The sequence below is a fragment of the Dipodomys ordii genome, unplaced genomic scaffold (assembly GCF_000151885.1).
Source record: "Dipodomys ordii isolate 6190 unplaced genomic scaffold, Dord_2.0 Scaffold135, whole genome shotgun sequence".
In the NCBI taxonomy this organism is placed as follows: Eukaryota; Metazoa; Chordata; class Mammalia; order Rodentia; family Heteromyidae; genus Dipodomys; species Dipodomys ordii.
Window position 1 is genome coordinate 2,113,908 of NW_012267351.1, and position 25,931 is coordinate 2,139,838.

The 25,931-nt window shown below is 43.1% G+C and overlaps 1 protein-coding gene across 4 annotated transcripts in view; it reads left to right on the top strand.

Annotated features, from left to right (window-relative positions):
* Mapk9 (mitogen-activated protein kinase 9) overlaps positions 1 to 16,686 on the top strand; it is a 37,015-nt gene extending 20,329 nt beyond the window's left edge. The window contains exons 5-12 of one of the 4 annotated variants that reach the window (XM_013030973.1): positions 42 to 180; positions 4,171 to 4,336; positions 5,758 to 5,829; positions 10,024 to 10,206; positions 11,049 to 11,173; positions 12,000 to 12,063; positions 13,888 to 13,959; positions 15,697 to 16,686. In XM_013030973.1, coding sequence (XP_012886427.1) covers positions 42 to 180; positions 4,171 to 4,336; positions 5,758 to 5,829; positions 10,024 to 10,206; positions 11,049 to 11,173; positions 12,000 to 12,063; positions 13,888 to 13,959; positions 15,697 to 15,713 — 838 coding nt within the window. In that variant the 3' untranslated portion in view covers positions 15,714 to 16,686. Of the gene's footprint in view, positions 1 to 41; positions 181 to 4,170; positions 4,337 to 5,757; positions 5,830 to 6,181; positions 6,254 to 10,023; positions 10,207 to 11,048; positions 11,174 to 11,999; positions 12,064 to 13,887; positions 13,960 to 15,696 lie in introns of all 4 variants that reach the window. The other 3 variants (XM_013030970.1, XM_013030972.1, XM_013030969.1) reach the window with 3 other exon arrangements.
* The last annotated feature ends 9,245 nt before the right edge of the window (positions 16,687 to 25,931 follow it).

Genomic DNA, 25,931 nt, shown 5'->3' on the forward strand with positions numbered 1-25,931 from the left:
GCGTCATTGTCATGTAATGGCTGGTTTTTTTTTATCCTCAGGTATTTGGTTATGGAATTAATGGATGCTAACTTATGTCAGGTTATTCATATGGAGCTGGACCATGAAAGAATGTCTTACCTTCTCTACCAGATGCTCTGTGGTATTAAACATCTGCATTCAGCTGGTATCATTCATAGAGTAAGTAATGACATAATGATTTTATTTTTAAAGTAACGTTATTCAGTTATTACAATCCTTTAGATAGAAAAGAACTTTGTTTTAAATTTGGCAATATTGAAAATTCAAATAAACTATCAAATCATGTGTTTCAAAACAATAGCCAGATGAGAAAGCGTTTGTGGAGTACCTAGCTTGTCCAGTCCCTGTGTAAGCCAGCACTATAGACATATCTTTTTCTACAGAAAAAAAAAATTGTTTTAAATTTTAAAGTAGCTTAAAACTTTGAGAAAACTGCAAGAATAGGACAAAGAACTCCCAAATACCCTTTACTCCATTTTTTAAAATCCCTTTTGTAATGATCAAGGAAAATAAAGAGAAAATTATGAAGATAAGTATGAAGATACTGCCAGCACTGTCAGGTAGCAGAATTTAAAAAACAGGAAAGCTGCCAGGCACCAGTGGCTCACATCTGTAATCCTAGCTACTTAGGAGGCTGAGATCTTGAGGATCATGGTTCAAAGCCAGCCTGGGCAGGGAAATCTGTGAGACTCTTATCTCCAATAAATCATTCAGGAAACCGGAAGTGGCAAAGTGGCACAAGTGGTCTAGCACTCGCATTGAGCTGAAGAGCTGAGGGACAGCATTCAGGCCCAGAGTTCAAACCCCATGACCAGCAAAAAACAAAAAACAAAATAAAACAATGAAACAGGAAAGCCAGATGCCAGTGGCTCAGGCTTGAAATTCTAGCTGCTAAGGAAACTTGAGAACTGAAGGATCAGAGTTTGAGGCCAGTCTGTGCAGAAAAGTCTGAATGACACTATCTCCAAAATAAGCAGAAAGCAGGACTGGAGGCATATCTCAAGTGGTAGATTGCCAGCCAAGCAAGCATACTGAACAAATGTGAGGCCCTATGTTCAAACCTTGTACCAGCAAGGAAAAAAAAAACAAAAAACAGGGAGGTATAATATAATTTTCTAAGCTATTTTTATAATTTTTTGTATTGCTATATAAAGCAGACCATCGTAGAATCTTTAAACACTTAAAATGTTGAGACTGAAAGCAGAGAAATACAGTATTATTGAAAACCAGTATTCTTAGCATTCCTTGAATTACTACTATGCTAATTTTATTGACAGGCTGTCTAGATCTGTCTAGATCATTCCCAGCAGTAAGAGCCTCTTCTCTGCCCTGAAGTCTGTGTGGGAAAGGAAGTAGTGGGAACAAGGACAGTGATGCCTGTTAATAGAGAAGCATTCAGAGGTTTAACAGTATTAATTCCTCCTGATATCTCAGGTGCCAGGAAAGGTCAGTCCATCACAGCCACTAAATAGAGGCCTCCTGCGGTGGTGGAGCCATTCACCCAGGAAAAGCAGAGACATGGCCCCTCCTGGGAGCCTCGAGTCTGTGGCACAAGGCCAGGAGAGGAGTCCATATCCCATTCTCCTGGGGCCTTGTATGCTGATAAGCATCAGTCTGGCCTCCAGAGTTAAGTTATTCAAAAGTGAAGCCTTTGCTGCCACCTAGTGGTGAGTTCAAATGATACAAATTGTGGTGGTACGTTCACTTTAAAAACAACACTAGGCTCCTAAATTAAAAATAAAAGATTCCTAACAAGCCATTCTATTTCTCCTCCTAATGATATATACCTTTAATTTTATTAAATTTATGCATTCAGCTGGCTGCAAATAAAAATATTTGGAAAACAGAAAACATCGTACTGAACACATACAAACATTTTTGTCAGTATTCCCCAAAAAATACAATGTAACTGCTATTTGCAGAGCGTTTCCAGTGTATTAGGCATTATAATTCATCTAGAGATGATTTAAAGTATACAAGATGATATGCATAGAACATAGTATTATTTTATATAAGGGACTTGAGGGTCTTTGGGCTTTTATATCCATGGAAATCTTAGAACCAATCTCCAGCTGATACTGAGAAATGGAAGTATTTGCACAATACTTGCAGGTGGACTAAAGTGGCTGGAGGACCTCTGTAGATGGCCTGGTAGAAATCTGGTTGCATTCTGTGTGTGTGTGTGTGTGTGTTTGTATGTGTGTATGTATCTGTGTGTGTGTGTGTGTGTGTGTGTGTGCGCGCTTGCGCTTAAGATTGAACCAGGGCCTTATGCTTGCTAGGCAAGTGCTCTACCACTTGATCAACATCCCCAGCCAATGTTTTATTGCATTTTAAATATCAATTTATCAATTTCCCATTCAAATGTCACTGGATTCAGGGAGTTTCGGAGAGAGCATCTGACAGTATTAAAGCATAATTGCAGTTTTTATAGATTTTAATAGGTTCTCGGCATATCCTGGGAACAACTTCACAGCATCATCGTCTTGAGGCATCCCTGCAACACCTTTGTGGCCTGTCACTTGGGAAACTTTCCAGTCAGGTGCTAAGATTCACACTTTTAAGTACCCGTGAGGTAACCATGTGGCAGTAACCCTCCAATTTGACTTTAAGCTACATAGTTGAATACTGTGAGGAGAAAAGATGGAAGTTATTTCTAAGGTGAATGTACAAGCTGGGCAGTCAGATTTCTGAAGCTTGAGGGAGGGCCTACAGTGTGAGCATCAGTGCAAAGGAAGGCCCTTATGTTATGGGGGGAGGAGGGGATAGAATTATTGTGTTAGGTGTTGAAAAATGTAGTTGAGTATGTGCATTGATTCAACATTTTCTCAGTGTCCTCTATGCCAGGTAAGGCTTCTGACTCTTGGGGAACAGTGAGAGAATTATGTCTTCCCACAGTCAGGGAAGAGGTGTAGGAGCCAGTAAAAAGAACAGGTGATTTGCCAGGTGCCAGTGACTCATGCCTATAATTCTAGCTATTTAGGAGGCTGAGACCTGAGGATTGCAATTCAAAGCCAGCCCAGGCAGGAAAGTTTGTGAGACTCATCTCCAGTTAACTGCCAGAAAACCAGAAGTGGTACTGCGGCTCAAAGTGGTAGAACTCTAGCCTTGAGTGAAAAAGTTCAAGGACAGTGCCTAGGCCCAAGACCCAAAATCAAAAAAAAAAAAAAAAAAAAGAACAGGTGATTTAATGTATTACATCCAGTCTGTGGAGCCAGTGACATGGGTGGTAGAGTGTTAAGTCCTTTTGACAGAAGAAAGTTGAAATAAGCAGTCGCGAAATTCCTCTTCCAAGTGGAGAAAGAGCCACAAGAAGACTCCAGAGATAGAGAAGTCTGGACCTGGGCTGTCCAGTATGGTAGCCTCCAGCCACATACAAACATTGAGCCACTAGCCAGAAGTGGCTATAATTGGAAAATACATCCTTGACTTTATAGACTTGGCATAATTAAAAGAATATGAGATGCTAATGATGTTTTGTGTTAGTTATCATCTACAATGATAATAGTATAGATATGTTGGGTTAGATGACACGTATTATGGAAGTTAATTTCACCTGTTTCTGTTTACATTTTTTAACATGACTATTAGAAAGTATAAATTACAAACCTGGTTCATATTATATTTCTATTGAACAGTGCAGTTCCTGACTGATGAGTTGATAGGTTGGAGTGGGTTAGTTGGAGTGGTGGGGGAGCAGTGTGTGGAGGACGGAATGGGTGGTGGAGATAAGAAAAAAGAGATGAGCAGGATGGCCCAGGGACTGGGAAGAGGTTTGCAAGCTCTTGAGTTTTAAGCAAAGGAGAAATGGAAGTGGGAGATTTCTTTATTTTTGCTTTTGGTTTCTTTTGGGTCTGGGACAAGATCTTGCAAAGTTTAAGGGTAGGCTAGCCTAGAACTTTGACCCTTCTGCGTCCCTCTCCCAAGTGCTGGGATTATAAGTGTATATCAAGCCTTGCCTATCTGACTTCTTCAAGCTAATTTATATGAGTTTAACATTTGCAAGTAGGATTTTCCAAAATTGTTCCAACTTGCCTAGTTCTACCTGTCTTCCATACACAGAAGTCACTGACTTACAGCTCCTCACCTGTGAGAAATTGGGTCTCTATCTTTGGTTCATTTTATTAATTCAAACCAATTTTTTCCTAGGATTTGAAGCCTAGCAACATTGTAGTGAAATCAGACTGCACCCTAAAGATCCTTGACTTTGGCTTGGCCCGGACAGCATGCACCAACTTTATGATGACCCCCTACGTGGTAACTCGCTATTACCGGGCCCCTGAAGTCATCCTGGGCATGGGCTACAAGGAGAATGGTGAGTACAGACCACAATGCAAGCTGTGATGCTTAAAACTAGCACTGGCCGGGTGCCGGTGGCTCATGCCTATAATCCTAGCTACTCAGGAGGCTGAGAGCTGAGGATTGCAGTTCAAAGCCAGCTCAGGCAGGAAAGTCTGTGAGACCCTTATCTCCAATTAACAACTAGAAAACTGGAAGTGGTACTGTGGCTCAAGTGGTAGAATGCTAGCCTTGAGCAAAATTGCTCAGGTATAGCACTCAGGCCCTGAGTTCAAGCCCCATGACTGACAAAAAAACAACAACAACAGAAAAAAACTAGTACTGGTGGTCCTCACTAGTTTCTTCTCTTTAAAAGCATATGAAACATATGCTGCACATCAGTTATCGCAATCCATGGGTCAGTTCTTAATTTTGTATTCCCTTAGCTAAAATCCTTCATTTTCAAAATGATATATTTGAACTTTTTCTAATCAACATATAATATGCCTGTAGTAGAAACGTGTGCACATGCTGTGTGTGCATCCTGCTCTGATCGTGCCCACATAACCAGCAGCCCCCAGGGCCTTCCCCAAGTGCCCTGGCTGTGTCTTAACCCACACATTATCCTTATTCCCAAAGCAAAGAGTGAATATACTTATTTTTTAAATTTACTATACATGGAATAATGCAACATGTTCTTCGAAAGTTAGCTTTTAACAGATCACATTTGCTCGAGTCTTCTGGAATGAGTGTGTGCATTCATTTCAGTGCTTTGTAATCTATACTACTGCTCTGAGAGGCACAGCTCCATGAGCATCCTGGAGAAGAGGAGATAGTCAAACCCACCATTCTCTTTCCCTCATATGTGCCCACCCACAGCAGCACGTAGACACCTCTGCCAATGATACCTGAGGCATGGGGTTGCGCCCGGTCCATAAGAGAGGCCAACACTATGTTGTTGTGCTTAGACTGGATCCTGCCCTGATCCCAGTCCATTGCCTACTGAGCACTGCTCTTTTCTGATTGGCTGTTTAGAAATTATTATTCAGCCAGGGGTGATGGTGGCTCACATCTGTAGTCCTAGCTGCTCAGGAGGCTGGGATGTAAAGATCAGGGTTCAAAGCCAGCCCGGGCAGAAAAGTCCATGAGACTTTTATCTTCAATTAAGTACCCAAAAAGCCAGAAGTAGAGCTGTGGCTCAAGTGGTAGAGCACTAGCCTAAGTAGAAAAGCTCAGAGTCAGCGCTCAGACCCTTAGTTCAAACCCCAGGTCCAGTGCCCCTCCCTCCCCCCACCCCCCCCAAAAAAAAGAAAAAAAGAAAAGAAATGATGTGCTGGGTTTTTACCAGAGCTCCCACGACAAGCTAATGTGTAGTGTGCCTGGTCTTGATTGGGAGGGGGTTTGGAGAAAAGAGATGTGGGCTCTCTAGCTGGCTTTTAATCACCTGGTGTTTGGTAGTGGACATCTGGTCTGTCGGGTGCATCATGGCAGAAATGGTCCTCCATAAAGTCCTGTTTCCAGGAAGAGACTGTATCCTTCACAGGGAGACACCCAGCACTTGGCTGGCTGGGTGTGGGATGGGCGTGTGCCCCTGAGAAGCTTTATGTTCATAGCTACTTCTTGTTTCTGGTTTTTGTTTTTTTGTGTGTGTTTGTTTTAAGCTGTAAGGCATTGGAATCTTTGGCACTAAGGCCCCAGATTGCTGCAAACTGAAGGCTAAAATAGAGGTCAGCAATAACTCATACTGTATAAACGGTTCACCCCTAGCTAGCAACTTACTTTTCCATATTTGTGTGTGTAGTACACCGTTAGAGTTCCTTTTCTCCTCACTTTTGTTTTGTTCATGGCACTTCATAATTTTATCATTTCATTTTATTTTCAGTTGATATCTGGTCAGTGGGTTGCATCATGGGAGAGCTGGTGAAAGGTTGTGTGATTTTCCAAGGCACTGACCGTATCCTTCCCCGAGACCTTGACCCTGGCCATGCTTTCCATACGGGCAGCATGAGCGTACCTACTTACAGATGCTCAGCAGGAAATGTCACGCTCCACACTGTGTTCTCAGGGGGCTTTGTGGTGTGTGTTAACTTAGTATCACAAACCAAATGGCTCCGTTTTACATTTTGTTCTTAACTACCTGTGTTGGTTCTATAGAGACTTGGAGTTATGTTAAGCCAATTGTGTTAGCTCCTAATTTTATAAAAAATAGCTAGATGTGTAGAAGAAATCATTTACTTTTTGATCAATGTATTCTGATATTTAAATGAAAATACTGTTGTGTAAGTTAGTTCACTCCATTAATTCTATTAAGAAAGATGCTATCTAAATTAATGAGCTAATACACTTGTGTGATTGAATCAATCAAAATGTTTTGTTCTTTGTTGGTATGCATTAAAGTATTTCCCTTAATGTCAGAATAAAAACATACTGAGACCTAAGTTTAAAAAAAAAAAAGTTGTGAGGAACAAATGTGAGTTTTTCTAGTTTGTTACTTTGCTGATGTTTTATGGGCATTTCAAAGGCTCCAACCTACTATGGAAGGCATTAAATACAAAAGATTAACTCACACAGTGGTGAGCAAATACAGCAATACAGCACAGCACACCGGAGGATAGACACTCTAACAATTATAAGAGCTTTCTTTCCTCATAGTCCTTCTTCCATCTTAATATTTTTTGCCCTTTTCCTTTGTGTTCTAATCTTGTAATATTTCCGTTAATTTTTATTTTGTTTTTGCTATGACAGCTCAAAATGGTCTCTCTTTGGTAGCAGATCAATGTTAACTTAAAGGAAATCACGCTCTGTACGACTTCTTCACCACATGGACTTGGAATGAAAGTATTTTCTATTACCCTCCTTTACATTTTCCACACCATAGATTATGTAAGATGTGAAGTTAAATATAGCATTTAATTTTGTTCTAATAATTTTTCTGGAATTTTTTTGTAGTCCTACCTTAGATTCACTTGTTTCAAACTATAAGGAAGTCTTAGAAGAAAAATCGGGGTATTCTAGAAGTTAATAATTTTAAAATATTTACTGAGTAGTTTGTCCTAATTTAGTTTCTTTTTCTAAAGAAAGTTTGCCAGATTTTTCAAACATTAAGTGAAATTTTGGGTCACAGAAGTCAAGTTGTAGTTCTCAGAGTCTTTAGATTTTTTGACCTGAGGAGTAAAGGAACTCTTGTCCCCACTGTTGCCTAAGAGAAAGCTTTAAGCAGGCCAGTTTGAGCCCAGGGTCAGACTCCTCTGTGGCAGCCATACGTCCGTGAGACATTCTGGCCTCCTCTGAGTCTTGGACAGGATCGTGACAGTTAAATAACAATGGTGTATATACCACACCCAGGAAATCCACCAGGCTTGCCTGGGTCTTTTCCTTCCTCCCCATTGCTGACATCTATGAAAATGAGCCTGTACCATTATAATAATCCATCAGATCTGTATGGAGCACCTCTGCCTGTTTCTAGTCTACGTTAGGTTTTGAAAGGCTCTCAAACGCAGCAGGGTTAGGGTAAAAGAGGACAGAGAAGGAGACCTCCTAGAGGTAGTTCATTGTCTACTGGGACGTGGCAGAAGCTCACTCCAGGCAAAGAGCAGGGCCTACACTCCCATCTACTTTGAAGGTCTACCTGTCCATTGGCCTTGTGGAAGTCTAGAAATACCAGTTAGTAAAAATATCAAGTGTAATATTGCAGTGAGAGATCTAGACTAAAGAAGTAAATGTGGGAATCATCAGTCTGTTAATAGCACTGAATTCTTGAGCTGGTCACAAGCGCTTAGATAGAGAGGGAAAAAGGAAGAAAATGAGGGCTGATAATTGACCATTGGATATAGCGATGGCCCTGATGAGCAGAATTTTCATGAAGCTCATAGCCCAGTGAAGACATGTTTAGGAAGGAATGAGAGGTTGGGAATTAGAGACAGAAGTGTAGGTAACTTTTTATTTTTCAGTACTAGGGCTTGAACTCAGGGCACTACACTTGCTGGACAAATGTTCTATCACTCAAACCATGTCTCCAGCCTCTGTACATATTGGGTTATTTTTCAGATAAGTTCTCTGGTTTTGGCTTGGGCCAGACTTAAGCTGTGATCCTCCTACCAAAGCTTCCCACAGAAGGGAGATGACAAATACATACTATCATACTCAGTTTACTTGTTCAGATGGGGGCTTGCTACGTTTTTTTATTTTTTATTTTTCCTGGGCTAGCCTCAAACCATGATCCTCATAATCTCTACCTCTCAGGTAGCTGGGATTACAGCTTTGAGCCACTGGGCCTGGCCAGTACACAGATAACTCATCAAAGGAGATACCTGTGCAAACAGAAGAAATGGCATGATCGCTACTGGGATTGAAGGAGTATCAAAACAAAGTGGCTGTGTTAGAATGTGACTCAGTGATAGAGTACCAACCTAGCAAGTGTGAGGCCCGAGTTCAGGCCCCAGTACTAGCAACTAGCAACCACAAAAGAAAAAACTGGCTGTGTTCTCCTATGGGAGAGAAAAAGCATTATGTCTAGCCAGGTGCTCGTGGCTCAAGCCTATAATCCTAGCTACTCGGGAGGCTGAGATATGAGGATCAAGGTTGAAAGACTGCCCAGGCAGGAAAGTCTGTGACACTCATCTCCAATTAATTACCAAAAAGCCAAAAGTGGAACTGTAGCTCAAGTGGTAGAACTCTAGCCTTGAGCAGAAAAGCTCAGGGACAGTACCCAGGCACTGAGTTCAAGCCCAAGGATGGACACCCCCCCCAAAAAAAAAAGAAGATGAGTTTATATGTCTATGTACTGAGGGATTTCAAAATGACCTAAGTATGTTTCCTAAGAAATGCCTCAGTCAATCACCTTTTTGAGCTGTTGTTTATGTGATTCCCCCACCCCCAGCTTTATTTTCAGGTTCAATATCACTTTCCACACACACCATCCTAGTAACCCCAAGCCTGACAAGCACCCTGTGAACTAGGCAGGGCCGGTTACCTTCTGCTTTGTGCAAATATCGAGGCTGCCCTGAGGAAGATAGGCTTCCCTGACACTTGAGTCTGAAACCCAGGTCGTGTACTTTGAAAGGAAGTAAAGTGCATTACTAGATTTCACAGGAATGGTGGAGCTGGGTCCATGCCAACTAAAACAGAATGACAATTGAAAGCTGTTGCTGCTCAGTCTCAGGAATATGTTCATGTGGGAAAGGCCCAGGCCCATAGTGCAGGAAGGCCAGAGCCCTGCTTCCACCCCCCTCTTTCACTCTGTCATCTTTGGCTAGCCTGTCCCACGGGACTTCAGTTGCCCACCTATAACAGATCAGATGGGTCTCTCATATTCCTCTTCCTTAGAGAGCTGTGTAGCTTTAGTGTGAATTTTTCATAGGTAATGTGCACCTAATATCATGTTTAATCATTTCTACCACAGACTTAATCATCTCTGTCATAATTTTATTTTGAACTAGACTAGGAAGGCAAATAAATCTCATTGTTTTGATTTAATAAGTTGTGATCATAGTTTATAGATGCAGAGTATGTGGGTGTTTTTTTTTAAGTACTCTTAATTTGGAAGTCCAAACTTTACCTATTTAGATCCAAATGCTTCTACAGACCTGGTTGGGGGAGGGGGTATGTGGCATAGTTGCTTACTTGGCCATAGGTATAAAAAAATAATTTTTCTTTGAATGGTGATATCACATGTAATATGACTATAAGGCACGTCAGTTGTATTTTCCTCAAGAGATTCCTTAGATATTGATCAGTGGAATAAAGTAATTGAACAACTAGGAACACCGTCATCAGAGTTCATGAAGAAACTTCAGCCAACTGTGAGGAATTATGTAGAAAACAGACCAAAGTATCCTGGAATCAAGTTTGAAGAACTCTTTCCAGATTGGATATTTCCATCAGAATCTGAACGAGATAAAATAAAAAGTAAGATATCCTTTTATTCTGATGCAGATGATGCTGTTTATCCATGTTTGTACTCTAAAACCTGTGCATACTAGGAGATAAGCTAGTTGAAACCCTGAAACAAAGCCTAGATGTCTGCCTGTGTCAAGATATTACAGAGAGAAAGCTTAAAGGCTAAGAGATGTCTTGCTTTGGCCAAAATTAAAACATTCAAATTACTTTGTATTGAATCAGCAACCTGATTTTAAAGTTTTCAGCTATAAAGAACACTTAAATGAAGATTCTAGCTTTGTAAACTGAGTGTGGCATAGTGGTACACTCCTATAGTCCCAGCACTCCAGGAACTGAGGCAAGAAGAGTTTGAGATAAGCCTGGGCTGTATAATAAGTTTGTCTTACTAAGAGACATGCAGCCTTCCCTGGCAGGTGAGAACAATTAAAACGCTTTACATACATGATTTTGTGCAATTAATATTCAGCAATACAAATGTTTTCAACAGGGCTGGAAAGGTGGCTCAGTGGTAGAGTGTTTGCCTTGCATGCGTGAGGCCCTGGGTTCGATTCCTCAGCACCACATAAGCAGAAAAAGTCAGAAGTGGGGCTGTGGCTCAAGTGGTAGAGCACTAGCCTTGAGCTGAAGAGCTGAGGGACAGTGCCTGGACCCAGAGTTCAAGCCCCACGATGGACCAAAAAAAAAAAAAAAATGGTGGCCACTTTTTCTTAGAAGTCTTTGGCTCTTCTTTGTTCTTGCTCGAACATGTCTCATTATTCTGTCTATGCTGTCACATTTAGTTCTCTACTATGTGGTTTTGTTTCAGACTAATAGCATAAGCATACTAATCTAGTATTTGTTTTCCCCCTTAGCAAGTCAAGCCAGAGATCTGTTATCGAAAATGTTAGTGATCGATCCAGACAAGCGTATCTCTGTGGATGAAGCCCTGCGTCACCCATACATTACTGTTTGGTATGACCCTGCAGAAGCGGAAGCAGTTAAGTGTCCATTTGGAAGATACCTACATGAGAAGCAGGGCTTACTTTTCCTAGATCCTCCCTCTGTTTGTCTGAAAAGCTACAGATGAACAGCAGGCTCCTGAGTACAAAATTAAAGGCCTACACCCTGTGTCGGATACCTTGATATTGAGGCTGAACATGCTTATTCGGTGATGACATAGTTGCCTTTGGCAAAAGCTGATGTTTAATGATGACTTAATAAGCATCTGTTTTGTGCCTGGCCTTACACCATGGACTTTGCTCTTACTCAGGCCCCTGAACCAGAGAGACTAAATGACTTGCTAGAAGTGACAAGGTTGTTTATATTATTCTCTGAGGCATCTGGGCCCCCCTGTCCTCCTGCACAAGGAGTTCTCTTCTGCATTGGTGCTCATATCCATTTTCCATGGCAATGCTGTGTGAATGAACTTTGCCTCTCCAATTCAGAGCCCTAAATAAGAGGATACAAGCGAAGCCCATGACACAGTGCCACACACAGAACAGCTTTCATATAGTGGTGCTGGGTTTAATCTCTGTGGTTATTAATTTTGTGATCTCATCTGGCAGATGACTGTAGAGGGTCCTAAAGTCACGTGGTTAAGAGGATTATTAGTAACAGCTCTCTTTTTTGCCTATTGTTCCTTATTTTGATTCTAAAACTGCTACAGTAGCATAGGTATGACAAAATTGCTTTAATAAACCATGTGCTAATGAAACTAAATCTATATCACAAATAGTGTAGTAATATTTCAAGAGATGTTACCTTTTTTTATCATGCCTCATTGTTCTTTGAACTGTTGATCTTACATGTCATTTCATTTTTAGCCACCACCTCAAATTTATGATGCCCAGTTGGAAGAAAGAGAGCATGCAATTGAAGAATGGAAAGGTAAAGGAGCTTACTTTAAACCTTACTGATGACATGTTTTTACAATCCTGAAAGTTTTAAATTTTGACCTGAGCCCTTAGGAAGAAGCTAGAGATTCTCTAGTGCTCTTTCTCTTTCTCTGTCTGCTTAGTTGAAAAAGAACTTGAAAATGTTTAAAGGAAACCTGTATACTGTTTGTATTTTCACTGGATTTTACAGTATCAACTACTGGTTTGTCAACTAAAATCAGTAACTGTATCACACCTATCTAGATAACATGTTGAAAATTTGTCAAGTAACCTCCTACAAAATTTCCTGTCTAAGCAGATACCAAGGATCCCAGCTGAGGATTATATGAACTTATGCATTATGTTTTAGGCCATGTATATATTTAAAAAATCTAGTTTGAGGGGAAATAGCCAATTAAAAATAGACAAGAAGATATTATTATCAGCATAAGATTAACCTTACCACCAAAAACTAAACTGGTATAAAAATGCTGACTAACAGGTATTCATTGAAAAGCAGGGTCAGAGCTGGGCATCACCATATCTGGGTGCACAGCTGGGTGCATATCTGTAATCCCAAATACTTGGGAGGCAGAAACAGGAAAATTACCATTTTGAGACCACCCCAAGCAAAGGCACTGAGACACTGTCTTGAAAACAAAACAAAAGAACCAGGCCTGAACCCTTCCCAGAATTGGGTGTGCACACATGCAGCATTCAACCACTTTCATGGACCCAAGTACGTGCTTGCATTGTGCTGTTAGTTCATGAATGCTAAAATGTTAGGAACCCCTAACAACTTACACTGTTCAATTAGTTGTTCTTATCAGTGAAAGTTGGAAACTGCTAAGACATGATTTAAGTGTATGGATTCATTTCTGTTAAGTCTGAAGGAGGCTGCAGCCCACAAGTAGATGATGGTGTGACACTGGAGAACCACAAGTAATGATGGAGAGAAACACATTCAGATACTTGAAAATCATCTGATCCTTTAAAATAGCTACAAGAACTGCTCTGTTCATTTGTGCATTCCCCTCCCTTCCTGCTCCTCTGATTCAGAACAGCCCTGCATTTACTGGCTGTCCTTATAGTCTCGTTGAAAAGTTACATGGATTCTGGGGCCACAATGGTAGAAAAATTGCCTAACATGTAAGGTTCTGAGTTTGATCTCCAGCACTGAAAGAAAGAAAGATAGAAAGAATAAACAACAACAACAAAAAAAGTGCCAGGTACCAGTGGCTTACACCTATAATCCTAGCTACTCAGGAGGCTGAGATCTGAGGATCTCGGTTCAAAGCCAGCCCAGGCAGGAAAGGCGGAGAAATTCCTATCTCCAATAAACCACCAGAAAACTGGAAAAGTGGTACTGCGGCTCAAGTTGTAGAGCACTAGCTTTGAGCTGAAGAGCTGAGGGACAGCACTCAGGCCCAGAGTTCAAGCCCCATGACTGACCAAAAAAAATTATATATATATAGGATCAAAATATGGATACCCTAGTAGACTCTATATTAGTGAATTAACCGTGTCTTGCCACTTAAAATAACACGTCATAGTGCCTGTGGAGGGTTCAGGTGATTTGGAAGCATTGGTTTTTTTGTTTTTTTGTGTATATATTTTTATTTATTTTTTAATTGTGAAAATCCCGTACAGAGGGGTTACAATTACATGGTCAAGATAATGAGTACATTTCTTATCAAGCATTGTAGCCTCCTCCTTTGTTTCCCCTTCCCATCCTCCCCCCCCCCCCCCCCCACCCAACCCTCCCCCCCCCCTCCAAGCATTGTTGAGAGATGCAGAGACACTGACCAAGCATGTTAACTTGCCTTTCCATTTGAAGAGCTAATTTACAAAGAAGTAATGGACTGGGAAGAAAGAAGCAAGAACGGTGTGGTAAAAGATCAGCCTTCAGGTTAGTGATTGGTTCAATCATTTTCTTTACCTAATCAACTTATATAAATCACAGCAGTGTGGGAAATGCCTGTGAGACCACCCCTGGACATGAACGTCCAGTAAAACTGTGTTATGTGACATCATCTCTCACTTTCTGACATGACCTAGAGGTTGTATTGGTGTTTGTATTCTATCCTTGCAACAACTACGGTCAGCTCCATTTTAGAGTCCTTACAGTGAGCTTGGCTCTTTGTTTAAAAACAAAAATAACATAAAACAAGAAACCACCAAACAAGGGGCTTGGTAGCTCATGCTTATAATCCTAACTACTTGAGAAGCAGAAATCAGGAGGATTACAATCCAAAAAAATTCACAATCTCAGTAAAAAATGAGACCCTGTTTACAAATTAATGAAAATGAATGGGGTGGTAGCTTAGGTGGTAAGAGCCCCTACCTAGCAAGTATAAGGCCCTAAGGTCAAATGTTACTATTAAAAAAAAAAAAGGACAAAAAGAAGAATGCTAACATAAATCCAGGTAAAATGGAATTTGTTTTGTGTTTGTAAAATTTTTATACTTGACTTGCCTAGTGGTAGAAATCTAATGACTAGGTAATTGTATCATTGGGAGAGAGTTAGCTATCAATGGTCTTAATCTATATATGTGGATTTCTTTTTGCTTACTAAATAAAACTTAAGTTATAGTTATTTGCTTAATCCTACTTGAAATAACAGCCATACAAGTATAAATTGCACAGCTTATTTCTTGTTAAATTTTATATTCATCATGATATGTGCCAGGTATCTAGAGGTAAAATAACTTAGCAAGAATTTAGAATTTGTAAATACAAATCTACAACTACAAACACTAAACTCTGAAAGCCTGTGTATTTTTTTTCAAACCAGACTAAAATATATATATATATATATTATGAAATCAGATAGCATCATTTTCCTCTAAAAATTAAATATCAATTTTCTGAACTCATAAACAAAAATAAAACGAATAAGAGGCCACTAATATTTTCCTTTGTGTGTTGTGTCTGCCGTATTTATTTCAGAGGTTTTTTTTTTTTTTTTTTTTTTGGTCAGCTGTGGGGCTGAACTCTGGGCCTGGGCGCTGTCCCTCAGCTCTTCAGCTCAAGGCGAGCGCTCTACCACTTGAGCTACAGGCCACTTCCGGTTTTTTTCTGGTGGTTTATTGGAGATAGGAGTCTCACAGTCTCTCCTGCCCGGGCTGGCTTTGAACCGAGATCCTCAGATCTTAGCCTCCTGAGTAGCTAGGATTACAGGCGTGAGCCACCAGCGCCCGGCAGAGGTTTTTTTTTTTTTTTTTGCAGACAATTCACGTGTTGAGCTTATGTTATTGGAGCTTATGTTATAACTGAAATGTTTGACACAGGTCCTATTCAGGCTTAACCTTGTTGTCATGCTTGTAAGATAAATTCATCAATTTCCTTTTAAAACTAAGGGTTTTTTTTTTTAAGTTAGTTAGCATGAGCATATGGGACCATGTCCATCTTTAGCCACTGGAGAGGAAGAGGCATGTCACAGGGAAAGGCAGGAATACATGAAATACTGGAGCAAAAGGAAGACTTAAGGGAAACTCCAAAATGTACAATCGACTAACTTCTTATTCTTACAATAGCTAGGACTGGGAAACTGCAAAAGGACAGAGCCAAGAAGTGGCCTGACATCTCATTGCCTGGATTTGCAGCAATGTCGTGCCTCAGATTTTATTCTATTTGGTTTTCTTAGCACAGATGCAGCAGTAAGTAGCAACGCCACTCCTTCTCAGTCGTCATCCATCAATGACATCTCATCCATGTCCACCGAGCAGACCCTGGCCTCAGACACAGACAGCAGTCTTGATGCCTCGACGGGACCCCTGGAAGGATGTCGGTGATAGGTTGGGAACAGGAAACATCATCAGTGGAGGAACGTTCACTTTCATGGTCGTCCCAAAAATGTGTGGGAGTTGATGGAACCAAATAGAAAAACTCCATGTTCTGCATGTAAGAAACACGATGCCTTGCCCCACTCGGTTCTAATAGGATTGCCTGCCTAGATTATAAAAACAAAGCCGATTATGTCTGAAGAAAAAGTACGAGCCACACTTATAGAGATTTTGTTCAAGATCATTTCAGGTGAGCAATTAGAATAGAAGACATTTTACAAGTCGTGTGGTGATAATGGTGACAGTTTCTCCTCATCTGTATCCGTTGGGACTTAGTGCATGTGACCACTTGCTTGGGCTTGCCCACCTGGCACTTTGGAAATCAGTATTTAATGCCAAATAATCTTCCAGGTAGTGCTGCTTCTAGAATGATCTCTTAATCCTCTTAAGTCATTTGGTGTCTGTCCAGAAAAAAAAAATAGATTTATATGTATTAATTGGCCACCATCATAATACGTTATCCTCTTTTATGGTATGATTCTATCTTTTGTATTTCAGAAGTATATCATTAAATCTATTTAATAAAAATATAGCTTTTAAAAAAAAACTTGTGATGTTTCAGGCTGAGAATTATCACTGCTAAAACCAAGACACTGTTTCCTCTAAATTGTTTAATGTGAGATGATTCCGCTTTACTGCATGAAAAAATTTTCAGTTTTGTGCTGCTTAAGATGTAAGTACCCTTGAATCCTGTCTTATCTCTTTTTTTTTTCTTGGTTGTTGGGATTTCTTAATAATTTTAAATGTTCCCTACTATTTCATGTTCTTTATCAGACACATAATACTTGGTCTCAATAACATGCTACCACGTAGGTTCCTGTACTCATTGCCTAAGGTTGACTAGAACTTTACAAAATCGTCTCAAGATCTGTCAACTACCAAGTGCTTCCTTCTTCAGATCCTGGCCTGACTCCTTTGCTCATCCACTCATTCAAGATGAAATACAAGGCCAACAGCACATTCTAATGCATTTTTCTTTCTCACTGAAAAAAAGCCAGGTCAGTCCCTTCAAAAGCCTGTTCTCCACTTTGTGGAGACAATTCCTTCTCCTAAGGGAAATCTATGATGTTCTGGAAAATTCTCCTAGAGGATAGTGACTCTTGAATGCTTTCTGGTTAAAACTGCTCACCTGAAATTGATTCTTTCACTTTCTGATGTGTAAATTCTATATGAAATTGATAAAGATGCTGAGTATTTATGTGTCAATGCAGAAATGGAGTTACAATGATTACATTTGCCTACCTGTGCTCAGAATGATTTTTCCCTCGAGCTTACGTTGTTGCTATTCATATCTTGTGTTCAATTATTTTGAAAGCTATTTGGCCAATGTTCTATAGAATGTGTTTCTGGGAGGACCTTTAATAAGAGTTTATCTTAAGTATTATCTGAAATATATGATTCTCTGCAGCAGTTGTATCTTAACGGTTGGTCTTATCACTGGAAACTGGAACCCTTGATGGACAGAATTGATCTTGAAATAAGGAATGGTTTTATATCAAGTCACTTAGATACTTTAAGTATGAAGTGTAAATTTGAACTTGGATAGAGGCAGAAACACCTATTATGTGGCTTAGCCCTGGAGGCCTAATGTTATACCTAAGGAAGTCATCACTATACACATATGTAAACATCAAAACTCACTAAATCTGTCTTTGAAGTGAAAAACAATAGGGAGTATTGTGCACTGCATGATCTGCCCTGAGCCATGTACAGGTGTACTGATGTCAGGCTCGGCTGGTCCCACTTACCAGGAGATACCTGAAGGTGGAGCAAGGTGCCACAGCGCAGCTTTCGGCTCACCTATTCCTATGTGTGTCCCAGAAGCCTGTTGTCATGAATGGAGCCTGTGCTGGCATGGAGAGGTCGCTGTCCTGACCCTCTTCTGTCAGGTAGGCCAGTGTACCTGGACCAGTCACAGAACTCCACAGAAATACCTCACCCCAATGTCAGGGTCCTCCCTCCTGAGCCTAGATTTGCCAGGGTCCTGATGCAAGGCAGATGGTTTTGACCTGATCTCTGTGGAGAAATGCTGGGATTGGATAATGAACTGAAAAAAAATGTGCTCAACTTTTTCATCTTTTCTATTTTATTTTTGTAATTTATATTGTACACACCCTGGAAGTAACTATTTTGGACATGTATTTTTATAAACCAGGTAATTGATAGTTATCTGGGATTTGAACTAGGTTTGTTTCTTTTGTTGGGTCAGTTGTTGGTCAAAAAGGAAATGACCGCTTTCCCCCATGTCTGGGTTTCAATTTCAAGTGCAGATTCTAGAGGGCAGAGTCCTGTCAGGGTAAGAGAGCAGTCTAGGAGCACTGGCTGGGCAGAGTCGGACAGCTGTGGGTCTGCAGACCAAGCAGGGCTCTGTTCCTGCCTTTGAAACACTAAACTCAAGAGCTCCAGTGCTGGAGAAAGCCCTCTGCAGGACCCCTTGCTGACGCGCAGGGTCTGTATCTGGGACACTGGTTCAATTGGAACTGAGCCCTATGTATGTTATAACAGTGGCTGGGTTTGTCTGGTTGGTTTCTGATGTAACTCCTCTGATATTTCATACTGATGGTAAATACTGGTCTGACCTTTCAGATCGCATATCTCAAAAGTAACATTGCCTAATGTTTTATAATAAAATATACTATGTGTGTTTTGATTGGTAAAAAAAATAATACAGACTACATTTTAAAAGAGAAATGTATAGCCTGTCCTATTTGTGTGTATTTTTAAGTGACAGTTGACTGTATCTTTTATATCACCATCTCTGATTACAGACTTAACCTGAATGTGAGTAGGTGTTGGAGTGTAATGATTTCAGTCAAGATTTGCCAAGTGTTTTCACACTGAAAGCCAAGAAACATTTTGTTTGTTCCCTTACTGAAAGTGTTCTGCAGATTCCTGAGTCTTAAGTTTTTCAGAATAATTGTAATAAGTTTATACTTCAAAACTATGCCCATATAAAACCAAATACACAAATAGCAAAACTATTTCCTCACAAATGAACCCAGAGAATCTGCCAGTCTATCTGTATTTGTATTCTGTAGATTCAGGAATGACACTATGTGCTTGTTTTCTGCATAGGATGATCCACTTTCATCTCACCCCTGCTTTCAAGCACCTTAGGATGTTTGAGTTTGGTTCACTTCTTTATTCTTTATCTTAAAAGAACTAGAAACATTACAGATAGATGCTTCTCTTGACCTTAGTCCAGGTTCCATTTGTCTATCCTACTCCTCTGTATGCCCTTAATGGGCCTAAATATTTCATTATTTGTTGACCAAAATGGTCCATTGTAGGCAGGTGGGAGGGCTGGGGAGTGCTAAAAATAATGTTTAATTGGCCACTTAATGTGGTCTTGAAGATTCTATTGCTATTCCTGTGGGAGAGAGAGAGAGAGAGAGTGTGTGTGTGTCCTGGGACTTGAACTCAGGGTCTGGGCATTGTCACTAAGCTTTTTGGCTCAAGGCTAGCACTCTGCAACTTAAGCCACAGCTACACTTCCTGATTTTTTTTGTGGTTAATTGGAGTCTACAGCCTTTCCTGCCCTTGATCCTCAGATCTCAGCCTCCTGAGTAGCTAGGATTCCAGGTGTGAGCCCCAGGTGCTCTTACTCCTGTGGATTAACATAGAATGTTATCTTTAACAATAGTGAAGTTGTTTGAGTTTTTGTTTGTTTTCAGTCAGGGAAGTAAAAAATAAAACCAATAATGTTTCTTCTAAGTGAAACATTTAGGTAGTAGGCCTGTGGCTTAATCAGGTCTTCTGAAAGCAGAATGTGATGATGACTTCAGAGAGACGTAATCAGGCCAGGGAACTCAGGCCTGTAGCTTCAAAGTTTCTTGGGAGACTGAGACCAGAAGAATCATGAACAGTCTCATCTCAACAAAAGAAGCAGAGTATGGTGGTGCATGCCTGTCATCCCAGCTATGATAGGAGTATAAAACAGGCGGATCATGCCCAGGGCAGCCCAGGCAAGAAGCTAGTCACAGCCATTGGGAGCTGGTTGTGTGCTGTACATTCTAGATCCAGGGACTGTGTATTCCTCCATAGTTTGAAAGACCTTGGTCTTTTGGGGTCTTTGGAGTCTCAGAAACCATTGTGAACAGTACCTCCTCCTTCTTTTCTTTGTCTTAGAATTGGAAGAGAAATTTGAATTTATTTCGCCTAGCCCCTCACCACACAACAATGAAGAGAGATGTGATCAATACAAAGCTTAAGCATACCTTACCCTTTTTTTTTTTAATGGGAACCCAGTCAAAGTCTGTACATTCATGATGTCATAGCCTTAAATATTTTCTACTCCATGAAACGAATTCATGGTACCTGGCACGCTGCTATTATTTGTCCCCCAAAGGTGCATTTACTGGAAACTTGGTCCCAGTGTAACCAGGAGGGAACTGTCAAGAGCCTTTAAGAGGGAGGGTCTTGGGGAGGGAGAGGATTAGGTCATGCATTCCCCACCCTTGTGAATGGATTACTGTCTGGGAGGACTGAGTAGGTTCTCTGAAGACTTTACAGCTCACAGAAGTGAATGGGGTCTCCCCGTGGATTAGTTACCATGAGAGTGGGTTGTCAGCCTCCCTTCTGTCTGCCTCACGTACCCACTGCATCTGCACACGCTTACTTCCCTTTTCTCTATCCCATCGTGATATGACAGAGCACCAGGCGCTCACCAGAAGCAGAGCAGATCCCAGCACCATGCTCTTGGACCTTCGGAACTGTGAGTTCAATCAACTTTTTGTCTTTATAAATAATCTAGCCTCAGGCATCTTGGCATCTTGTCTCCTGGGCTGGAGACTGAGACAAGACACAAGTACCTGCCTTTGGGGACCTAATTCAACATATCTGCAGTGAAATAATGAATAATTAGTGAGTGCAATCAAATAACTTCATCAAGTCTATTCTCAGCCTGAACTGGAGATGAGTACTGAGGGGAATGGAAACTTTGTAACAGATGGTAGGGAAGATTTCCCCCATCCCACCCCTCCAGCTTTTTTTTTTTTTTTAGATAGGTTCTCACTAGCCCAGGCTGGCCTGCGATGTGCAGTCTTCCTACCTCAGTCTCCCAAGGGCTAAGATTGTTACCACTACATCTCCTTTTCTAAGTCAAATATTTATTAGGCTTTTTTTTTGGGGGGGGGAGCCCAGTGGTAGAGCACTGCCTTAATATGCATGATGGGTTAAGAAAAAAGTTACAGAAATGTAGATCTGCACATAGTAACAGTGGAAAGCAATCACAGTCTATATTACTATATCATATGCCTGCTGCAAATGGAGGGAAGCTTTTGAAAAGCTTTTTCTGAAATGTAATATACATGCAACAACTGGACGTCTTTTGAGTGGATGACTCCATGTTAAGGTTTACAAGGGTACTACATGTACAGCAGTACCTACAACACTCACCCCAAAGCCCCCTTGGGCCATTTCCAGCCACAAACCCACAAGGACCAACCATGCTATGTGAGCACTGATCACATAGATTATTAATTTACTTTGTGTTATTAGAATGGGATGATGGCATAGGTATTTGTATGTCTGAGTCTATCCACATTATGGAATGAAATCGTAATTTATTTCCTCTCTTTGCCATGTAGGATTTACTTCTCCTTTCCATGGCTGATAGGTATTTGGGTGGTTTCCAGTTTGGGACTTGGCAAATAGTGCTGTGCTAAGCATTTTTGAGTGTGGCTTTGGACATGCTTTTCTGAAGGGAGTAGAAATGCTGAGTCGAGGCTTGTGTTCCGTTTTGGTAGTATATTAGTTTTCTGTTGCTGCCGTAACAAATTATGACACACTGAGTGGTTAAGGCAACACAAATTTCTCATCTCACAGTTCTGGAGCCCAGTTCAGATTGGCCCAAGTTGCCTCTGCTCTCTGTGATGGCCCCGCCCCATCTCCCCCTTTCCTTCCATCTCTGTTGCCTTTTTTCAAGCCTATCTGATGAACTAGTGTGAGGAAGTTGTGGTCAGCTGTGTTTTCTTGAGTGTGCCATTACTCACTGTCCGTGCTCAAGCAAGTTCTGGTCAGAAGGGAAAGCGTGGTCTCTTGAGCCATCAGTGCCCCCCTTCATCAATTGTAGATATAAAATGCCGACCTTGAGAATCTGACCTTCCAGGTACCACATTTCCTCCAGCATTCTGTGTTCTGAAGGACATCTCACACGCATAGTGTAATGGGGGCATCGGGCAATAATAAAAGACTCCCAGACTGAATGTAATTCCTTACGAGTATACATCATTGTCCCACTGGGCTTACTCAGGAAGCTCGAGTTCAAGGTGGTGACACGGAGGAAACCATGGCTGGAGCCCCCTGCTGTCCAGTTTACAGCCCACGAGGCTGTCTGGACTCAGCCCTGAATTCTGCACCAGATCTCTTGCAATGCCATGAATCACCCATCTTAAACACTTACCATGTTGGCCCCAAAGAACTCTGCTAATAACCCAGTGTGCCTGCTGTCTGCGGCTCCTGTCCTCCTCAGGTTTTAGTAGTGTGTTTAGCTACAAGGTCCAGCCAATTCAGTACTCAGATCTTCTCTGCCCAGATCAAACAGCAGGTGCTCTACTTGCATGGGTGGGTTGGGTATCCCTGGTCTTTTCCCACCAGAATGTAGACCCGTTGGCTTACTTCAGTTGTATCCAGGTTCAGATTCTTTTTGTTGTCGTGGGACTTGAACTCAGGACATAGGCACTGGGGGCTCAAGCTTAGTGCTCTACCACTTTGAGTTACCACACTACTTCCAGGTTTTAGGTGGTTAGTTGGAGATTCGAGTGTGGATAACTTAGTGGAGACTAGAGATAAGATTTTTTAAAAAGTCTCATAGACTTTCCTGCCTGGGCTAGGTTTGAACCATGATCCTTAGATCTCAACCTCCTGAGTAGCTAGGATTGGCAGGTGTGAGTCACCAGCGTCATGCCAGATTGAGATTCTTGGGTTCCACAGAACACTCATAATCTGAAACCTCAGCAGGAATTCAGGACATCTGTTCTGTAAACAAGCGCTCAGGGAAAGCTGGAACCCCATGTCTATTCTGTCCAGGGTAGTGTGGAGGGCTAGGGAATTAGCCAGCCAGGCCAAGGACCCTGGTTCTTCTGGGCCACCCTGGGCATGTTACATGTCCTCTCTGGGACCCTTATGTGGATGAATTTGTTTCCTGATGCTGCTGTTGGATATTTCCACAAACTTGGTGACCCAATATCACCCAGTTCTATAGGCCAAAACCCATCATGCATTTCGCCAGGCTACTTTCCTTTGTCCCGCCAGCCCACATGAAGCCCCTGTGCTCAGACCTACAGTCATTTCCCAGACATTCAACCAATACCACACACGCCATCCACCTGCCATCACATGCAATACCACACGTGCAATACATATCACACACTTGTGCTGCATGCACACGTACCATCACATGTGTGGCATGCCACCACACACACAAAGGCATGCACACACTGCGCACGTGTATACATAATCACTCAACAATTGCTGCTCAGACTCTGCAGATAGGTGGGGTCCAGGTGTAGAAGCAATAGAAGGTGACCCTGGCCACCAGTGCTGGCTGACTGATGAGTTTCTCCAGGAGCTCTGCCCTTGTAGTAACTTTGGAGTGCTCTCGCCAGATTCAAGAATGGACGGCTAATGAGTTGTGCTAATAAAATGCTTTGGCCGGAACCCAACGCTCTGTCCTCATGGTGCTGGGATGTGATTGGTGATCCCGCTCAGCAGCCTTGCTTGCTGTCAGACTCCTGCCTGAGTCATCTGCCCCAGCTGTGCCAGGAGTTGGGGCAGATGTGCTGCCAGAGCCACACAGGCTGCTGGCGCCGCATGTCTGCAGCTGCTAGAACCCCAAGACCCTCTTTCCTTCACCCCACCACCGCCGGGCTGTACCCACAAGTCTACCACCTTCAGGTGTCTGCCAAATTTCCTCTCCCTCTTGAAAGTGCCCCTGCTTCCTCGATCCTTCTATCTTCCCATCACCAACCCTGTGGCTTCTCCCCCAGGAGGAGCTAGCCCTGAATCCGCAGCCCTGCACGCGCGCGCACACACACAGACTTGGCCTGCTGCCTCTGTCTCCCATCCACTCTCAAGGGACAAGCACCTCATCAGTCCCACCAACCCAGTGCTCAGCGGGTATGGCAGCACCAAAGCAGAGGTCTGAGAGATGATCTTGCTAGGGATCAAGAGCAGCTTCTGTCCTGTTTTGGAGCCCTCTCCTTGCCCCTCCGCCTGCCTCCTGACACCCCAGCTCCCAGCCATCTCCAACCTCTTCCACCCCCTTGCCCGGAAAAGATGTGAAGTCCAACCACACTGCTCATAGGACCTTTGTCCCTAGTCTCCCTTCCTCTGGAGCACTTCTCACCAGTTTACTTCCCATTGATAATGCCAGCCCAGTCCCCATGTCCCAGGAAGGCCTCTGACCAGCCCTGACATCTGCAGTAGCCCGAGCCCTGCTCAACCACCTCCCTATATTGTTACTGTATGGCATTCAGTGACTGCTGAAAGAATCCTACTTGCTCATTCATGTGTGTGTTAATGTTTCGCTTCTACTCTCTAAACTCAGAGCTCCAAGACTTGCTACATCCCTTGCTCTACACACACACACACACACACACACACACACGACCACCTGAGCACAGAGCAGAAAGATCAGGGAAGGCTGACACTAGCCCATCCCTCCAGGGATGATCCCCGGGCACTTCCTGGCTTGAGGATGGCGTCTGGGGGAGGGGAGGGAGGGAGAACAACCCAGGGATCCTGGACTCGGGTGAACTAAGAGGAAACAGGATCAGAACTCTCCTGAGGACCAGCCAGCCACTGGTTTGCAGAAAGTGTCCTCCACAGCCAGGGACGGCCTGGAGCAGGACGTCCTGCTGCTAGTCCTGAGGCTCACCCAGGCTCTGACCCCCCTGAGGCAGGGAGAGGTTGCAGGAGATCTCAGGGGTCAGGGTCAGAGGGCACAGCCTTGCCTCTTGTACCCACGGGGCATGTGGAGATGTGATCACAGGCAAGTCCATCCTCACGCTTTAACTGCTCTCACCGAGTTCTGCTCCTACCCTTTCCCAACAGCTTGGCTGAGTGGCCCCAGCTGTTCGCCAGGAAAAAGGCCCTTTCATAGGAGAGATGGGGACAGACTACCCTCCGCTCCTGAGTGGCACCCGGTAGAGAGAGCCTGGCATTGCTGCTACGCTGGAGTTCTCTTCTACAGAGGTCCCTCCATGGCGCACCCCAGGATACCGTCGGCTGACGCTCAGGGCCTGAGCTGAGGGGCTACGGTTTGGAGTGAGAGTTCAAGACGGTTCTGGGCCCTGGCCTCAGGGCCTGAATTCGAGGGGGAGCATCTATGGTCCTGGCCAACCCAAATCAGCGCCCCCACTGCCTCCTGGTCTTGGCTCAGCCACACTGAGGCGAATCCCTCTGCGCGCTCCTGGCCCATGTCTGCTTTCTCCGGGCCTCAGTTTCCTCCACTGTCTGGAAACGGGCTGGATTCTGTCATTTTGACTTGCTGTCTCTGCAGCCTTCAGGGCATGCCGGGAGCCCCGTTTGGGGCGGACCGGGGCCAGCTCCAGCCCCAGCTCTGCAGAGGGGAGGCCGGTTCCCGGGCGCACCTGACGGGGAGGGTGGGTGCAGTCTAGCCCACCCCGCCAGGCCCCCACCCGGTGCGCACAGGATCACCCGAGTAGGACGGCCAGCGAAGGAGAACCTAGAGGGGCAGCCAGGACCTAGCCTGGAGGAAAAGAGGGTAAACGGGGTGTCTGGGGGTGACAGGGGCTGGCGTGAGAGAGGGGAGCCGTGGGGGGGGGGTGCCCAGGGACGCTGCGTGCTGCTGCTGCTGCTGCTCACTCGCGGCTGGCGCTCTGGCCTGTGGGAGCCCTGGTGGAGGGGTGGAAGCCATCCGCCAGCCAGGGTCCGGGGCCTCGGGTTGCACGTTCGGCCCAGACCCTGAGTCCTGGGAGCCGGACCAAGGCCTGGTGGGCTAAAGCTGCCGGGCACGCCAGCCAGGTGTGTGTGTGTGTGTGTGTGTGTGTGTGTGTGTGTGTGTGTGTGTGTG